This window comes from Pinus tabuliformis, chromosome 6, assembly GCF_031772625.1.
Source record: "Pinus tabuliformis cultivar Carrire ecotype Pingquan chromosome 6, CPIR1, whole genome shotgun sequence".
Taxonomy (NCBI): Eukaryota; Viridiplantae; Streptophyta; class Pinopsida; order Pinales; family Pinaceae; genus Pinus; species Pinus tabuliformis.
Window position 1 is genome coordinate 886,868,255 of NC_142292.1, and position 19,201 is coordinate 886,887,455.

A 19,201-nucleotide genomic window follows, 5' to 3' on the forward strand; every position below is an offset into this window, starting at 1 on the left:
CCTTCCTCGAAATTCATGTTGAGTATTTGTTGTTGTCCCTCGATTTTCATGTTGATGTTCCCTTGAAAATTGTGCCTCATCTCCTCGAAATTCATGTTGTTGTCTCCTCGATTTTTGTGCCTATTGTACATCCTCCTCCTTGGGATTCGAGCTCCTTTTCTCTAACTGCAATTTCTCTCCTCCTTCATGAAGTTTCTCCTCTTTCCCTTCTTTTCATGCTCTCTCTCAAGTGTGAAGTGAAGAATGAGCCTCCCTTTTCCTCGTCTCCTTGGAAAAGATTGAATCCCTAAACCTAGGATCTAGTGGTAGAGATTTCATCCTCATGTCTCAAGATGTGTGGTTGACATCAATTCTCCCAGATGACCCCCCTCATACATTGGTCCCATCACTTTAAAGTCTCCTAGTACCTTTTCCAAGCTTTGTACATTTTCTATTTTTTCCCATAAAGTCACTTTATAAAGTACAAGTGACTCTAATATTAGAAAAAGTACATGGTAAAACACTTCTAAGTACCTTTTCCACCCATGCCATTAATTTAACTCATAAATATCAATGAAACAAAAGTAACTAATGTGCTCACTAGGCTAAAAGGCATAAAAAGCCTACTAACACCTCTCTTTGATACTATTTTCAACATTGGGAGCCATGAAATTGAGCAACCTCCCTCATGCCCTGAAAGGGGGTTATGGTTCTTCCCAAGATATAATGATTGTAGCACACCTTGTTCTTTCCTTGATAATCAGGATGATGTGATTATGGATATGTATGAGTCATCTATCTCTTCATGTCATAAGGAGGATATGCTTGAGCTTGCTCTTCATCGAAAGTTTATGAGCTTGGTTGTTGAATTCACCATTCTTTCGTTGCAAGAAAGGATCCAATGGCACAAGTTGGACTCCTCTTTCCCCCCTCATCCATGATCCTTGATTCATGGTCCTCTTATTTTCCCACCTCCCACCCTTGTGATTCATCATGCCAATCTTACCAAGGAGGATGTGATATTTGGTTGCCCTATCTCTTGATCACTCATAGGTGCAAGCTTTGTTATGTTGATCTAATGATGTGTTGGTTACATTGGCTATATGACTATACTTATCTCATGCATTAAATGATCACATTGCATGGTAATGTAGGTGCTTGCATATCCATGTTGCGTAGCTAATATCACCATATCATGTTCTCATGCTAGATTAGAATGCACTTAGATTAAATTTACTTTTCCATATAGTTTACTATTTAATGAAAAACATGGGCAATAAATGTACACCTAGTGCACATGCTCCCAAATAATTGCATTGTAATGTGAAAGTTATAGGTCTGCATCTAAGGAGATTGTTGGAGTTAGTTCTCATGAACTCCCTATTCGAGTACATGGATCGTGTGCTCCATAGTGAGCTCGTGTCCTAGTTGGAGCTAGATGTTACCCACCAACAGTGGGTGACTCCTTGGAGAAATTTCCTTCTAATCATCTTCTTCCATCAAGTAGCCGACAACCTCTCACAGCCACCTTGTAGCTGATGTGATGTGCCATTTTATCTCCACCTGCATCAACCATATGTTTCCTCACCCATTTGTCAAGAGCACATGTTAGAAGGTGGGCAATCTGATCCAAAAGGTATGTTATTCATTGTGCAATCAGGTGGTTATGCTTGTTTTTCATTTGGACATTTAGCATGGATTATTTGGTGACTTGGAAGAAGGAAGCGGTTTGATCGTGGTTTTGTTCCCTCGCCTTAAATGGGGGGTTAATCATCAACCCTAGTCCAGTGGGACCTCTCCTAATGGCCCATGGCTTTAGGAAGGGCACTACTTGGGAAACCTCGATTGAGATAGTGCGGTCCCGTTTTCCCCATTCCATATGTATCACTTCCTTCAGTACATTATGAGCCCTATACACCATCTCCCATCTCTAGGTCCACTGGGTTCTAGCACACCCCCTCCCCTTCTCCACATATATGGGTCAAGCCTTGAAACTTTGCCTCGAGAGGTTGATGCAGCTAAAAGAAAAGTAAAAAGCATATCATGGCCACAAGCAAGAAGCAAAAGAAAGAAAATCATAAAATGAAAAAGATGGTCGGGACATTGATATGAGCATGTGGACTCTAAGAGGGAAACCTAGTTTCTTTTCCCCTCAACTTGAAGACTTTCTTAAGGGTTTCATGAGCCTTGGATTAGTTGAATATCATTGTACGAAACCCTTTCCCTCAAGCCTTGGCCTTGTGAGTACCTATTATCATCGAAAATCTCAAAACCCTAGGTTTTGAGCCTTATGTTCTAGAGCTTTTCTTTGAGAGTGTTTTGCTTTTTTGAAGCCTCATACCATTATTGTGCCTCTCTCTTGAATGAGCTCTAATAGTTTCACTCCATACCTTATCATTAGCATGTCTATTTAAAGTGATTCCTCCTTTACCAGGACTCCTCCCATTGGTGAAAATTCATAAAGAGCAGGGAGTTTTGGCTGAGGTGACATTAGGCCTCTACCCCATTGTTAGCACTTTGTCTAGCTTTTATCTTGTGTGGTTTCCCTCTTCAAGGCCTGCTAGATTTTGTGGTAATAGGGCAGGCTCCAACTCTCTCTTGCTCAAATTTTCTCACTTAATAAACGATAAATACTTGTATGCAATCTTTAAAGATGGGTCTTCAGAAGAACGTTCCAATACCATGTTAATTTTTGTTAACCCTAGCAACCCAACAATTTATTACCTAGTAGATTCTCTTGCAACAAAATATTTATTATGCGTACCTACAAAATAAAAGCATGGCTACAATTTTGACACAAATAAAAGAAACAACAAAAGCAAATTAAATCACACACATGCACAAAAAGATTTTATGGCCTTCAAATTAGTTCTTCATTCAAATAACTTCAGAATGTGCAGGGACTCCCTTCTTGGGATAATGGCCCTTTGTCCATATTCCCTTCTATCCATGTAAACATTAAAAATGTTTATTTGAATTCAAAGAACAAGATGCAACCTTAAACAAACATGAAAAAACAACCGTAGCAAACCTGAAAAACAAATGATAACTCATCCACAGGACACATGACGGTGACTGCAGAAACTGTACAGCTGACAGCTGCCATCAAAGCTTTTTCCATAGATGTGAGAGAAGTGCATTGATCCCTGTAAAAGAAATGTTAAATAATACCGATGAAAATTTAACCACCATTGGTAAGACTACTGCTTATAAATTTAACCACCATATCAAGCCAGAAAATATTCCAACCAGTAGAAAAGAAAATCAACTCAGTTCAGGTATCGCTAGACAGATAACTATGGTTGACTGTTAAACATTGTCCAAAAAACTAAAAATTCAACGGAACACATAAGAGCAACTAATCTCTAGACTCTAGAGGGTCACATAAAAATTGATAAAGGCACTTAACTATTCCATATAAAGCTAAAAATCAGCAAAAACAATGATCTAAAAGGAAACTAAACAATACATACATCTTCTCATTTTAATTTGTGCATAATATGTCGTATAAATGTTTAGATTATGATTAAACACTACAACATTTTTCCCACTAAAAGATATACTTGGGTAAGCTAACTAAGTAAAAAAGAGCACTCAGTCAGCACTCTTTTTGACATTTTGCCTTCACTTCCCACTAAAAGATATATTTCAGTAAGCTAATTAAGCAAAAAGGAGTCAATCAAAGCATGAAATTGAATCTGAAACTAAGCCAGCACTCGTTTGGGGACCTTTAAGCCGGAACAGGTACCATCAAATCATTGGTGACACCCTAGATAATCAGATTACAACAGATGAATGGGACAAGAAAAAAAACTAGGATCAGAAACTGATAAATGCACCAACATAGTCATACATAGCCCATCAGCATAGGGTTGTGTGCAACATCAAGGCGCATTTCTCATACTATAGAAAATACAAAAAGCCACTGCAATTTGTGCATAAAATGGTCAGCCCAAAAGAATGAACAAATTAGTTTTTCAACAAAGTGAAATATCCCAAAAGTAGAAATGCATATTTTAGTACAAACTAACCCAATTATATAATTGGGTCATCTTCTCCTCCACCATCAAGTCGGCCTGCCCACTGTTCATGTCGGCGTAAAAGAGCAGATTCGAACCACTATAAATTCCCCAGCATTCGACCTAGTATGAGAGTGATCCAAGGAAGTTTCAACCTGAAGTTGCCGATGGAAGAAAAGGTGTGCGAAGTCCCTAGAATGAAAGGAAAACTACAGCGAAATAGGAGACAATATCCCAGCTCACACATGTAAAAGGACGAAGATTTTGATCTGTTGCAGGGACGAAAAAGTTGCAGACTTGCTGTTGCAGGTCCGAAGGTACAGTATGGACAAAAAAGTTGCAGACTTGCTGTTGCAGGGCCAAAAGTACAGTATGAGCTTCAGAATGACAGAGCAGAGACCTTGGTTGACTCGATCTTGAGGAGCAGACCTGTGTTGATTTATGAAGAAATGGGCTAGTGTTTGACTGATCAATTTGGGAGGCTGACTTGGTGGATGGAGGAAAGTCTTGGTCTTGGTCAAAGGGTCTTGGTTGTCTCATTTGATTTGGTTCTTGAAGAAGAGGAGATTTTTGGGTTTTCTCCTCAAGGAGGGGTTTTGCCCTCGCTGAGAGCCTACATCTTGTGTCCTTGATCTTCATGTTCATATTTTGGTAGTTGCGTGATAATAAAAAGATAAAAGAAAACTTAAAAAAGATAATAAAATGATAAACAAATCACAAGTAATTATCGAGACAAGAAAATCTTTCTGTCTTTGTGATTTTCTAACATAAAATGTTAGCTTTTGGGGTTACCCCAAAGAGTTTACTGTAGGTTTTAACCCCGTACAGAAATTACCTGCATATGAATTCTAAAACACAGAGAATAAACAATGCGAGAGCCAATGTGGAAAAAATCGAAGTCGGGATTAATTCGGCAAGGGTCCAAAAGTTGAAAAACTAGTCAAAGTCGGGAGTTTTTTTAAAAAGTTGGAAAAAAATCGGCAAAATTAAAAAACACAAAATTGTTCATTTTTTTTTAATTTTTTTAACATCTAGAGTATCCACAACATCAAATAAATGCATTTCCACATAAACATGTAAAGAAAGCTAATATATAATATGTATATGAAGTCTAGTGCTACATCACATATCAAAATAGTGAATCAACTCCTGAATTTTGAGTCTTGTCTGAGTCTCAACTCTCAAGAGTCAAAATATCAACAAAAAATATAATAAACGTATATCATGAGTCATCTAAAAGTCATCAAGTAATCAGTCACTGAGATCCTCTTCCCCTTTAATTTTTGTTTCCGCTAATTGTATTAAGAAATAAGTCATGCATTTATTCAGTAGATTGTAATCTGCTTGGGTAATAAGGTGTCAGGGGGTAGGTCCAATGAAAATTAACAGTGAGTATCACAGTGGACGTGAAAATTAATGCTTGGTGACTACAAGTTACTTATTTTCTGAGAAAACACTGAACAGTAGATGTCAGATTACTAACCTAGCCTTGGCATCTATTATTCAAAAACTCTTGGAGGTAAAATCCACTTCTGATACATAACCTTTTCCCACATTTACAGGGAGTTGACCACTAAAGAATATTCCCTTTCAAAATGTGTTCTCATTGCAAGAAGGATCTTTGCTGTCACAAGATTGCACAGGTACTTTGTTCCTGTCTGAAAAATGGGTTATTTTTTGAGGCATTGGTTTTGATTTTTTTGGATAGGTTGTTGCTGTTTGATCTTCATGACCTCCTCTTTGTTGTTTCTTCTGGAAGCATTCAACAACTGTAACAATGTTTTTGATGGTGTGAGGTTCTTTCTACGGAAGACTGTTGTATGCTTGTCCTTTTGGTACTTTTGTAATCTTTTGAAGGGGCGGTGGCTTTTAGAGTCTGGATCACTAAAAGCTTGGAAGCTTAGCCAATGTATACTTTGCTTTCTAACTAGGAATATGAAGTATAAAGATTTGTTTTTCCTTGGAAAACAAAAACATATCTTAACCTCAAAACTAACAGATTACAAATGAGATTTCTATGCTCGCAAGAAGTATGACAAACAATACAATGCAATAACTTGAAAATGCATGGATGGAAGCTTCAATTTGCAGTTTTTTCACCTTTGTGGCCTCTTTATCCACGGCCTGGGAAGGGAGGCCGACTTTTTGGGTCGACTCCTGATTAAATCGGGAGTATAACGAAAAAATCGTTATTTTTTCCTTTTGTGAAAAAGTCACCAAAAAGTCGGGGGATTAAATCGTTTAGTTCAAAAATCACGTTTTTAGGATTAAATCACGATTTTTTGAAGACTTTTTCCACACTGGTGAGAGCATAACACATAAAACACATATACATAGAGATTTTCCCCTGGATCCCAAAACTGGGACTAGCAGCTGCAATTTTCATTATGTTCCTTTCAATGTTACAATACATATATATACATGCCGAAGCATCCAATACCATGGACCGAAAACCATTACACCCAAAACCATGTGCGAAAACCATGCACAAAACCATAGGTAGGTCCGCCCAACCTAATATAGGATCCAAAAAAAAATCCCCGGGGCGCTGCCCCAAACCCTGTAGAGGGGGCCTACCTGCCCCCCTCAAACCCCCTGTGACCCCCCCGCTGCGCAGTCGACGCAACGAATATAACACAACCCAACATTTACACCATGTTTGGAGGTGCTTAATGTGATGTAGAGCACATGGCCTGATGCCTACCCTTGTTTATACCTTCACGTACATATACAATGGAGATAGCCTACTCATAGATTGCTATACCTTGACTTGATGATTATGTGACACACTTCTTGTTACCCCAAAAGTGTCTTCATCTTGCCAAGAGAGTGCCAAGTTTCATAGCCACTTGGCAATGCTTCATGGACATATGGATAGCTCAACTTGGGCGGTCACTTGACCTTGGTTAGAGTGGTAGCATGGTGCCCTTAAATAGTAAATTGTTTCCCTAATCAACATGTTGACTGACCCGTTGGGTGCAAACAATGGGGCATTCGATTGCTCAATTCGGAATGGTATCTATCTAGGATGTCAAGCGTTGGAAAATTGGAAGAGGGCACTTTGCCCTTAGAGCTTGGGACCATGTGATATACACCTTGGAGATTGGGCACTTGACTTGAGGACACTTGGGTTGAGAACCATACTTCATGGAGGTTTGTGATGGACTCAAACACATGTTAGATTTTGGGCACTAGATTCAGTGCACACACGCCAGATTTGGTAACAACTTCCTATTAACTTTGCACAGCTAATGAACTGGAACACACTAATCTGTAAAACTAGAAACAAATTTTGCCCAACAGAAATTATAAAATAAGATCATGCATAATAGACAAAAAATTTCATACCCAAAATACAATTCTTATTAGTCCTTCAACAAGAATCTAGCGCTCTCATACAAGGGAAAATGGCCCTTGAGGAGATTACATATATAACAATTACCCTAGATCTGATCCAACGAAACAAGCCCTAGATCCATCCTCGATCTGGTTGATCTTGATCCCCTTTGCTACTTTGTGCCCTTTCCTCAAACACGGCACAACTGAGCATCTCACTCACAACAAACCTACAATATTAGTCATGGAAATCCCTTTCTTACTTGAGAGAATTTATCTCTCAATGTCTCGTGTTTCCGCACATCTATGTACCCTCCTCAACCCCCTTGACCTTACTCGGCTCGACCCTCTCGGCTCTCTTGCCATGACACAAGAATCAATCACTCACCCTTGTATTTATACTTTTCCAAAGGGTGTAGTACTTTCAGTCTATAGTATATACCATGGGTTACCATAATACCATGGGTCATTAGAATGCCATGGGTCTATACCATGGATCATCAAAATAACCATGGGCCTATGGGTGCAAAGCCCATCACTTAACCCACTTGCCCCACAAGTGAGAATACTCTTGATGCTACCCAAAACATCAACAATATGTTGAAAAGGAGTATTCGAGTTTGGTGACCACATTGGAACACATGTTGAGAAACGTTGAGCAAAAGAGGACATGTGGCAAACATATAGAGGAAAAGCAACTTGCATGAGGACAACTGGATAATAGGCCACAATTTTTTGGTTCAATACAGCACTAAAATTCATTTGTTGGCTTCAATTATTTGATTGATTGAATCGTTGATTTTAGCGCTCACCTACAATTATCTTCACATCAATGGATTTGCCAGTTGTTAATGACTTGTGGTTCTAGATTAACCTATGGAAACATAACTAACAATTTCTTTGGCTTGCAATCTACTCACATCCAAACAACCCCTAGCACCACTACCCTCCATTTATGAAAACCCACATAAGCACTGGAAATCCTACTACTATCCATTCCTGGAAGGATATCTTCAATCCCCCAAAAAGTTGCTACAAATGTCTCTCTTGAATCTCCAAAAGCTTGCCTCATTTTCTCTATTTCTAAGATAGCTTTAAACTACCAATATACAAATAAGAGTCATCTATCATAACACTTGAGAATTCAAGCAAGCTCTAGTCATCCAAATGGACGACAATATTTGACTCATGTATGTATACCCCCCACTTACCAATGAGAATATTTGTTGTTTGACGATGGAGACTGTGAAAATTCTATCACTGCAACAACTGATTTATTTTACCTACTTATTTCCCGATAAGTTAATTATGAATATCCTTCAGTAAAAATTAAAATAAATTCTGCTACAGATATCACATCATAATACAGAAACAAACACATGCACAAGAATTAACACATTAACACAAATATTTTGGACAATCAATCCCCGGAAAAACCCTGTGTGGGAAAATCAGTGCAGCAAGGGAGGATTTTATTATTCAGCAATTTTCAGTACAACTGGGTGCCAAACTGGCTTACACAATAGAGAGAAAATTCTTCAGCACTTCCCCCCGTCTCAGTGTCAGCCTAGCTGACCTCTGCGTAGCTCCCAAACCCTCTACGTCGGCCCCTGCTTCTCTGTGTCAGCACTGAGCCTCTCTGCGTCACCCACGTAGGCCCTCCAGTGACTGTGCAGTCTGCAGCCTCTGAAAAGACAATAGCGTATTCCTCTCCTGTGTCCTCCTGGAACACGCACTAGCTGAGCAAATGGCTGAGTGATATGCTTTGAATCCCCTCCAACTCTTCTCCAATGAGGTACGATTCGACCTCCCTAGGGTGGCACTTAAAGTCACCCGAATAAAGGGTGAGTTCTCCACTTGGAAAACTCGGTGCTAAACAACAAGTGACCCGGCTAAGCAACTTGAGCAACAAACTAAGTTCAATTGACAAAAGACCCCCAAATGAGGTTGAGCTTCTCCTATTTATAATTAGTGAGCTTCCTTTTCCCACGTGGGCCCCTCCATCTAGCTTTTCAACCTCCCTTCCTTGGCTATTCAAATTTCTCCTTAGGCAAGTGCGTTTTTCCTTGTGTGTGTGGCCCCCACGCTCCACTAACCAAGTATTTCGGCCTCCCTTTTCTCCTAAGTCTTTCTCCCAAAATTTCATGGGTCCCATGGTTACCAAAAATGTCAAAATTGTGGAAAAATAAACTTGGGACAAATTAATTTAGGAAGGGACATTACAGTCCTCCCCTCCCAAATGTTGCTTGTCCCCAAGCAACTTTAGCGTTGGATGCTCAAGTATGTGTTCACCTTCCCAGGTGGCATCCTCATCTGACAAGCTCCTCCAGCATACTTAATACTCCTTAATAGTTTTGATCCTCAATTTCCTCTCCCTGCTCTCCAAAATGGATTTCAATTCCAAAACCAAATGTCCCTCATCATCAAGTGGAAGCAACTCCATAGTTGTTGTCACCTGTTGGCCCAACACCTTGAGGCACGAGACATGGAAGACGTTGTGAATCTTTCTCCTAGTGGGAGCTCCAGCTCATAGGCCACCTCCCCAACCCTCCTAGTCACCCTATACATCCCATAGAAACGTGGTTGTAGCTTCTCAACCCCCTTCTGTTGTTGGCATTATGATGCATGTGTTGTCCTTGATGGCAACTCACTTGTATATGGCAACTAGATGAATCTACAAGAGAGATATCAGAGGTGACAAAATGATGGAACAGAATAATGGTTAAAGGTTTGATACAGGAAGATTGTGTTAAGTGTTGTCCTTAATGACAACCTACTTGATGAATGGACTACTTGATGAAGCTATAAACAGGATGTGACAGAATGCATGGCAATTGTGTTTACAGATGTGACAAAAAGCAAGGCAGTTCAGAAGTGATGTATGATGGCAACTCACATTGTAATGGGTCTATTCAAAGGTAACAAATAAATGGCATGGAAGAATAGGATGATGGAACAAAGGAGTACAGATCAGAATCAAGAATATGAAGAAAAAAAATTGTATTAAGTTGTATATGTTGGTTCACCTAGTCCAAGTAGCGTATACAAGTGGGTTCACAGAACAAAAGGAGTGTATACGTATACACGCATTTTCAGAAGAGGAAAAGCGCGTATGGGATGGAAAATTAAAGAAAATTAAGAATAATAAATACCAAGGGTCCATACCATGGTATTAGCCCACAATATTGAGTGGAATAACAGTGACTTGATCTTGTCTAAGAATACCACAGGTTAAGTGTTGCTTTGGTCCGAGGTATTGAGAAAGGATAAAACTATATAAGGAGGAGAAGATCAAAGGACTATGTGTGCAACTGAAAGGTTTTTTCATGAATACTTCTATCTGAGGTATATTTTATGTTGCAACGGCTATGGTTATGATATATATGAAATATCTTGTGCACCTTTGGATACAATGTTGGATCAGGATCATGAGACCTAAAATGACGTATCATTGTATGATCTAATAATGGATGAGCTAGATCTGAAAGCTAATGCATGTTTTATCCTTTACATGTTATGATCTGGGTATGTCTGAATTCTAGAATAGCTGCAAAGTTATAAGTTATTATTTGCAAATCTATACGCAGGTTCGCCTTGGTGAAGGTGCGTATACATGCTGGTTCGGCTCTTCCAAGTAGCTTATGCAGAAGAAAAGTTTGTTGTTCAAAGATGACTGATCTATCTGATCAATCTTGTTGTTTTACTGTTGTTTGTCAATGATGTTTTCATAAGATCTGATAGTAAATCTGATTGTATAAGGAGATTGAGTCTGGTTGATTGATTGATTGAGTGAGAAGGGTGATCTTTGCTGCTATCTATTTAGGACTTTGTATTTTGACAGTAGATCTTCAGAATGTCACTAATTGGTAAAGTTTGGGGTTCAGAGGTTTTATGATTCAGTATCTTTAGAGGTATACGCAGGTTGGGTTAAAGGAAGTAGTGTATACATGCAGGTTGGCTTCACTGAAGTAGCATATACATTCTGACATATGATTTTTGAGGTTGCAGTTGGTTCTAGTTGTTGATATAGTGTTCTGGGTTTAGATCTGTGTACTAGTTAGAGTGATCTGTTTGTTCTAGTGGATTGATTGAATTTTGATTAAGTGTTGGTTGATTGATTTTTCAGTGATTGATTGATTCGGTTGTGGTTGATTCAGAAATTGACGATTGGTTGATTCAGTTATGTCAGAGGTTCAGTGATTGTTTGACTCAGTGTGTCAGAGGTTTCAATGATTGATTGATTCAGTTGTGGTTGATTCAAAGATGATGATTGGGTTTCAGTTATATCAGATATTGATGATTGGGTTTCAGTGATTGGTTGATGCATAGATGTATTTGATGGATGTATTGCAATGGTGATTGATTTTGAGCTTCAATGTTACTGATGGGTTTTGTTGTCACGCGGATTGACATGACAACCCTCAGATCGGGGGCTGTCACTCTGATCCCCAATCCCTCCGTTTAAGCCTGTCTCCCACGGCTAAGGGGGGTAGACCCTGTGAAATGATGAAGGCCAACTACCAAACAGTTGGGCTGGGAGATGAGATGCACTAAAATGATTTTATTAATTTGATAGACCAGTGCCTTATGAGATTGGTGCTAAAACGATTACTTGCAAGACGATGTAAGAATATAAACCATGAACAGCAATCATTTATCATCAAATAACTTGAACAGCGCTTAAATACCCAATAAAACCACAAAGATCCTGCAATGACCAAATCTCAATAACGATATCCAATGATTATGGCAATATTAACGCAATTATAAATCATGGGTTGTTAACCAAATACCATATACAGCTAACATTCATGTACAAGTAAACATTCATCAATAACTTCTGAGCATGAGAATTTCTCAAATAACTGGATCTGGCAAGCAAGGAAATTTTCCAAATTTTTTTTTTTTAATTAAAACAAAAAAAGACAATTTCTATACTAAAACAAAATTTAAAATCTAAAACCCTAAACAAAATTTAAAAGTTTAAAATCCTACAACACCGTAACGCATTTCTTTTTTGTTTGATTTTTTATGAATTAATATGTAAATAAAGGAACTATTTAAATAAAAGAAAGGGTTATACGTAACTGTTAAAACAAAATTTCAATCTAATAAAAAAGGATATCTACGCTAATTCTGAAACGTGAAGTCAAAATTATTAAAACTAAAACCAAAGTCTGGAGTAAATGAGGGTCAAAACATATGGCGATTTCGTTCTGAGAAATATAGAAATTTCGAAAGCCGTTTAACGCATTTACCAAACCCAAAGAAATTTGAAATCGCTATCACAAATTGACCAGCGTTCACGATAAACTTACCTGATGCCTGCTCATTTCACAGTAAATCGATCACATCGAATGTATGAAGCACCTGGTCCATAAGGAGTTCTTTGAAACCCTGCGCGTGAGTTCTGGTCCGATGCTCTGTTTCCCAAATGTAATCAACGGTGCTCAAAAATCCACACCTCCCACAGTCGAAAGTGGCGACGGAATTTAACGCAGGCGTGGAAGAGATCTCACGCAACGTTCTTACAACAAATAGGGAACCATGAAGTGCAAGTAACAAACGACGGCTGCTTTGAGGTCCAGTGACGGGGCCCTTGGAATCGTAAACGTGCGCGGAGGGTTTTAAAAGAAATGAACGTAAATGACGTGACCAGGCTCCAGGATGATCGTTTACCCAAACGATTTGCAGGTGGAGGCACTTGATCAGTGAAGTGAGAAGGTTAAACGCTTGCCTCTGAGGAGTATGGTGTGGGGCAGCGGATGACTTTGACCACAATTTGCATGAGATATTTGCAGGTTTTCAGGTATAGCCTCTTAGATCAACAAATTTTTTGGTGGAGGGCACAGTTTTTTCTCCCCACGCAAGCAGACAAAATGACTTCCGTATACCCTGCAAAATATTAACTCTTGCGCAGATGACGTCCAGGGTAAAACTGCAGAATTTGAACGTGCCTGTCAGAAAGATTACAACCCAATGCAGAGTGCTTAAAATTGTAATGGTCACTGTAACCTGAAACAAAACCCAAAATTTGAAACTTCCAGATCAATCAAACAAAACTGCAGATTTTGGCCCCTTTTAGCCGGATTTAGCAATAATAACAGGAATATTTTAGAATATCATATAATGTTTCAGAAATCTCTCATGTAAACCAGAAAAACAACTCTCACAATGATTAACCCAGGGCAAAATCAGCTGGGCTCTGCAAAGAAGAGCCTGTGGGAGTCGGCTGGTTCAGCCTAGAACTTCCCCAAACGCCCACCAATATCCTTCACCTAAAGATTTCCTGCACATCTCAAGCAACCATCAATAAAGAGAGCAAGAATGCTGCTAGATCTCAGGAAATAATGGAGATACCTGCCATTATTTCAGAAACCCTAACAACACTCAAACCCTAGCAAGTGAACAAGATACCTGTGCTCACAATACTCCGAAAACAACCTACTATTAATGGCTGAAAACTGAAATATGCAGAAAAATAAACATCTCACAGCAATTCCAGAGAGTAACACCAGCAAGATTTGGACCCCAAAGTCTTCTTTTATTAACCAGAAATCAGATTACAAGAGAGCTTTTTCAGTACAGACTCACAGATCGAATGATCTGAAATGACCACCTAAGACCCTATATAAAGGAAATGATCCCAACGGCTAGTTCGAATGATCCATGTTGAAGCGATCTCGACCGTCGATGAGGATCAAGACATCTCTTAATCTCATCCGTCGATTTTATTAAAAAATGATATTTTGCATGCATTCACAAAAAATATTATTATTTTATTATTTAGGGTTTTTGCTTTATTTTATGAATTTTTTTATTATTTTTTATTTTTTTTAATTTTTTTTTATTTTTTAATTTTTTAATTTTTTATTTATTTTATTAAATGGATCATTTGAACTAAACCTTTGGAAACATCACCTAGGACCTAGGACTTAGGACTCATGAGGGGATTTAAAACATTTTTCAACCCTCAAGACACATTATATCATGACTTTTACGATTTACATCTCAAGGGGACAAGCCCACTTAATATAGACCCTCATAAATCACCCAGTTCTGCGACACAACTATAATCTAGCAGATTAACACACTAGGATTCTCCTAAAATTCCAATGACAAAATCCATCCCAGCTTTGGGGTCAGGTTTGAAGTAAAACTCTGCCGATCCATGGATCGGTGAGACGAAAAACCTTCCGGGACATAGATTACCACTAGAAAGTTAGGTCCACTTAGGCAATTTTACATACATGACTCTGATCTGCTAAGATTATTTACAATTCATACATGCAGACTGGGTTTACAATTGAAATGATCAAGCTGCTGATGACTGTAGGCTGGCACGGACACGTCGTTCAGGTGCTACCCCTTTCTGCCAAGAAAAGAGGGTGTACTGCATGGGAAATTGACCAGCAGTGGTCAACATCTGGCTCTACTTGGGGACACGTTGCTGCTCTGTAGGAATGTGAGAATCCAGAATCCGCATCCATGCAACACACAACAACATATAAGTAGCGTCCGTCCAGAATCATCATATACATTAAGCACAGGAAAGATAAAAGCTCTTCATTTATTAACTAACTAATAACATGAAAAGTAAATCTAATCCTAAAAACAGAAATGAAATGCTGAAAAGACAAGGAGTAGGGATAGAAATACAATACAGAAGATGCCCCATGGCATCAGATATCATCTCTGAAGAACAGCTTGAGCATTTGGCCGTTCGCTGGTAGATCAAGTGGTTCGCCATCCAATCTGCTCAAGTAGAATGAGTTTGGCCCGGCTATATCTCTAATGATGTATGGTCCCAGCCACAAACTATCAAACTTCTTATGTTTTCCCGGCTTTTCATTTTTGCGATCCCAAAGTAAAACCATATCTCCAACCTGCAAAGATCTAGATCGAGAGCATTTATCAAAGCTTTTCTTAATATTAGATTGATTTTTACATATAGCCTCAAAACTTGTCCGACGAGCCTCATCTAATTCCACAATCTGATCTATCCTATTCTGAACAACATCTTTATTAGTGGAAAAATTTTGGAGAAGCTAATAGGCTGGCAATTTTAGGTGCACAGGTAAGGTAACATCCAAGCCATAAACTAATTCAAAGGGAGATTTACCAGTAGACTTCTTCTTAGTAATTCTGTCTGCCCACAAAGCATACTTGATTTTGCTGTCCCAAGACTTCTTGTTATCTCCTACTATCTTCTTGATAATGGTTATGAGATTTTTATTACTTGATTCAGCCAAACCATTACCCTGAGGATAGTAATTCGACGAATGAGATAAGACAATGCCATATTTGAAACAAAAAGATGTAAACTCTGAAGAACTAAAAGCCTTGGCATTGTCCGTAGTGATCTTAGCGGGGACACCAAATCTAGTAATGATGTTATTCTCAATGAAATCCATAATCACCTTTTCAGTGGCATTCTTAGCAGGAATGGCTTCGACCCATTTAGTGAAATAATCTGTAGCAGTCAAAATCCATGAGTAGCCATTGCTAGAATTTTCATGGAACTTCCCTATGAAGTCCAGACCCCAATGCTGAAAAGGTGCCTCTACAATAACAGGTTGTAGAGGAAGGGCAGCAAGCTTCTGCTTCCCAGTGAACAATTGACAGGCTTGACACGTTCTAACATACTTGTGCACATCAGAAAAAATCGAAGGCCAATAATAGCCAGCTCTCAGGATTTTGTGGGCGGTAGTTCTAGCGGCATAATGACCACCACAAAATCCTGAATTAAATTCGTAGATTAATCTTTTGGAATCAACATCGTCAACACACCTAAGCACTATGCCCTCAGGATTTCTCCATCCAAGGCCATCCTTCATAAGGCAATACTTAGTGGCCTTTAGTCTAAGAGCCCTTCTCTTATGAGCAACTAAATGGTTAGGACATGCAAGATTTGTCAAGTAGTAAACTATGTCCTTATACCATTCATGCTCTGCTAATCTTCTCAACTCTGGTGAAGATAGATCGTCAAGGCAGAACAAACCGAGAGTCTTTTCATTACTTTCAGTTAAAATTTGAGCTAAACCTTGGCCTTTGATCAGCTTGGTGGGTCTAATTTCTAAATCGTACTCCTGTATCTTAGTAACCCACCTAGCACAAGTCCCTAAGCAATCAGTTTGAGTTAATATGTCCTTAACAGCAGAATGTGGGACGAAAGCAATGATCTTAGAATAACCCACATAAGTTTTAAAATGCTTGAGAGACTTGACCAGGGCATAGGCCTGCTTTTCCATGGTATTGTACTTCAACTCAGAGTTTTGAAGTGCTCTACTCATGAAAGCAATAGGCTGCTCGTGACCATCTTTATTCTTTTGAAGCAAAACACCGGCGATGGTATCTTCAGAAGCGAAAGAAAAAATCATGAAATCCTTGGAGTAGTCAGGACTAACCAAGACAGGAGCTTTTGCAATAGCAGACTTGATTTCTTGGAAAGCCTTTTTGCCCTCTTCTTGCCAGACAAATTTCGCATCTTTCTTCAGAAGACTTTGAATGGGCTTAGCTATTTCTGCATAATTTGGGATGAATCTTCTAATAAAATTTATCTTTCCAAGGAAAGACTGAAGGGATTTAAGATTATGTGGGAGAGGAATCTTTTGAATCGATTCAACTCGTTCGGGATCGATCTTGATTCCTTCCTTAGAAATGATATGACCGAGTAATTTCCCTTCTGTTACCCCAAAAACAGATTTAGCCGGATTCAAAGAAATTCCATATTCTCTACATCTATCGAAAACTTTCCTAAGATGATCTATATGACTGATACCATCTTTAGAGAAAACGGTAAGATCGTCTTGGTAAATTTCGATAATTTTCCCGATCAACCCTTTGAAGGCATAATCCATGGCCCTCTGGAAAGTAGCCCCAGCGTTTGTCAACCCAAATGGCATTCTAATGTATTCAAAAGTGCCCCATGGTGTTGTGAATGTGGTCTTGTGTCGATCTTCCTTTTTAACCCAAACTTGATTGTACCCAGAAAAGCCATCTAGCAATGACATCATTCCAGACCCAGTTACCCTTTGCAACAAAGTTTCCATGTTTGGCAAAGGGTAATTATCCTTTTTGCATGCTAGATTAAGGTTTCTAAAATCGACACAAAGTCTTATTGTACCGTTCTTTTTCCTAACAATCACCAAATTCGAACACCATGTCGAATGCCTAGTTTGAGCGATGATCCCTGCTGAAAGCATCTTTGCAAGTTCTTTCTGGACCAAGGGGGCTAATTTCGGATTAATTTGCCTAAGTTTCTGCCGAAAGGGTTTAGCATTTTCGTCCTTTAAGGGAATAGTATGCTCCATAACATCTTCCCTATAGCCTTTTAATTCATCATAGGAAAAAGCTAAAACATCTCTATATTCATGAAGTAAATCAGTTAACTTTTTCCTTTCCTCCAAACTAGTACCTTTACCAATTTTAACTATTTTCGGATTTTCAGAAGTACCAATGTTGATTTCGAGGTACTCGCCTGGGTCCATCTTGTTTTCTTCTCTAAGCTTTGTGGCATCATGCCGATCAAAATGTTGCTCTAAGGCAACCACATTTCTAGGAGTAGGATTTATGATATGTTCATGATTTAAAGATCCATCCTCCTGAGAAATTATCCGAAAATCTTCAAACTCATCCAAACTGTTGAGAAAACGAACGACTTGTTTTTCATCATTAAAAACTTGCCAATGCTCAGAGTTATCTGGGACAGATGGTCTAAATATTACTTCCATTTTGATTTTATCATTAATTAACTCATCAGATAACTGGAAAGTTGTGGCAGCTACAGCAAGTTCATCCGCCAAACTATTTTGTTCTCGAGGGATTGCTTCAAGGTTAAGGGCATCGAAATGCTCCATAGTATCCCACACCGCATTTCGATAATTTCTTAATCTTTGATTTCTACATGTGAATTTGTTCTTAAGCTGCATGACAACCAGATCGGAATCCCCCTTGATGCTAAGCAATTTAACCCTTAAAGCCTTGGCCAATTCAAGACCCAATAATATAGCTTCGTACTCAGCGACATTGTTGGTTGCTTCAAATTCTAAACGATAGGCAAACTTGAATATGTGACCAAGGGGAGATATAAGCACTACTCCCGCACCCTTACCATGACTAGAGAACGCACCATCGAAGTAAATATACCAGACTTCATCTTTAAGATTTTTTACCTTATCATCGGGAGGAATTATGAAATTAGACATGATAGAATAGTTCCCGATGTCAGATTGCTCTCTAATTATTTCATTATGAGGCTTCTTAGGATCTTCAACATGAAATTTCCTCTCGGGCTCTCTATTTAGTGTAACGAAACCATCACCGCTAGGAGAATGAATCATAGCATATGACCAATTCATCTAAATGCTTCCTCCTAGATCAGAGGCCCACTTTCTAGATAACAGCATACCCCAAGCATCAGGTACATCAACGACAACAATATCCATAACAACCATGATGTCTGGGTAAACCGAAAGATGAACTTGCAAATCCTTGATTAAACCATGTACTTCGATTTTCTTAGAATCCATGGCACATATATTATAGTAGGCTCTAGAAACTCTTAAGTTAAGCTGTACCATAACCCTTTTAGTCATAACACAAGCAGATGCACCTGAATCCAACATGCAGTTATTCAATTTATACCCATTGACTAATAAGGTGATAAAGAAGGGTTATTGATCTTTGTTATCAGCATCTACGCTTTGCAGATAAATAGGAGCATCATGATAGTCAACCTCACGAATCTTCTGTTGAGAAGCGTTGACTTGAGGACCCTGAATTGCTTTTAGTAACTTGTCTCTTTGGGAAGGGATCTTAGCGATCTCAGATACAGGAACCCAGATTTTTGCATTGTTAAACCAACT

General features: G+C 38.8%; 1 protein-coding gene across 4 annotated transcripts in view; it reads right to left on the reverse strand.

Annotated features, from left to right (window-relative positions):
• LOC149261751 (vacuolar protein sorting-associated protein, putative (DUF1162)) overlaps window positions 1-19,201 on the reverse strand; it is a 528,477-nt gene that overhangs the window by 395,367 nt on the left and 113,909 nt on the right. For all 4 annotated transcript variants that reach the window (XM_089422755.1, XM_089422751.1, XM_089422743.1 and 1 more), the window contains exon 4: window positions 3,011-3,125. In XM_089422755.1, the coding sequence (XP_089278881.1) occupies window positions 3,011-3,125 (115 nt within the window). The remainder of the gene's footprint in view (window positions 1-3,010; window positions 3,126-19,201) is intronic.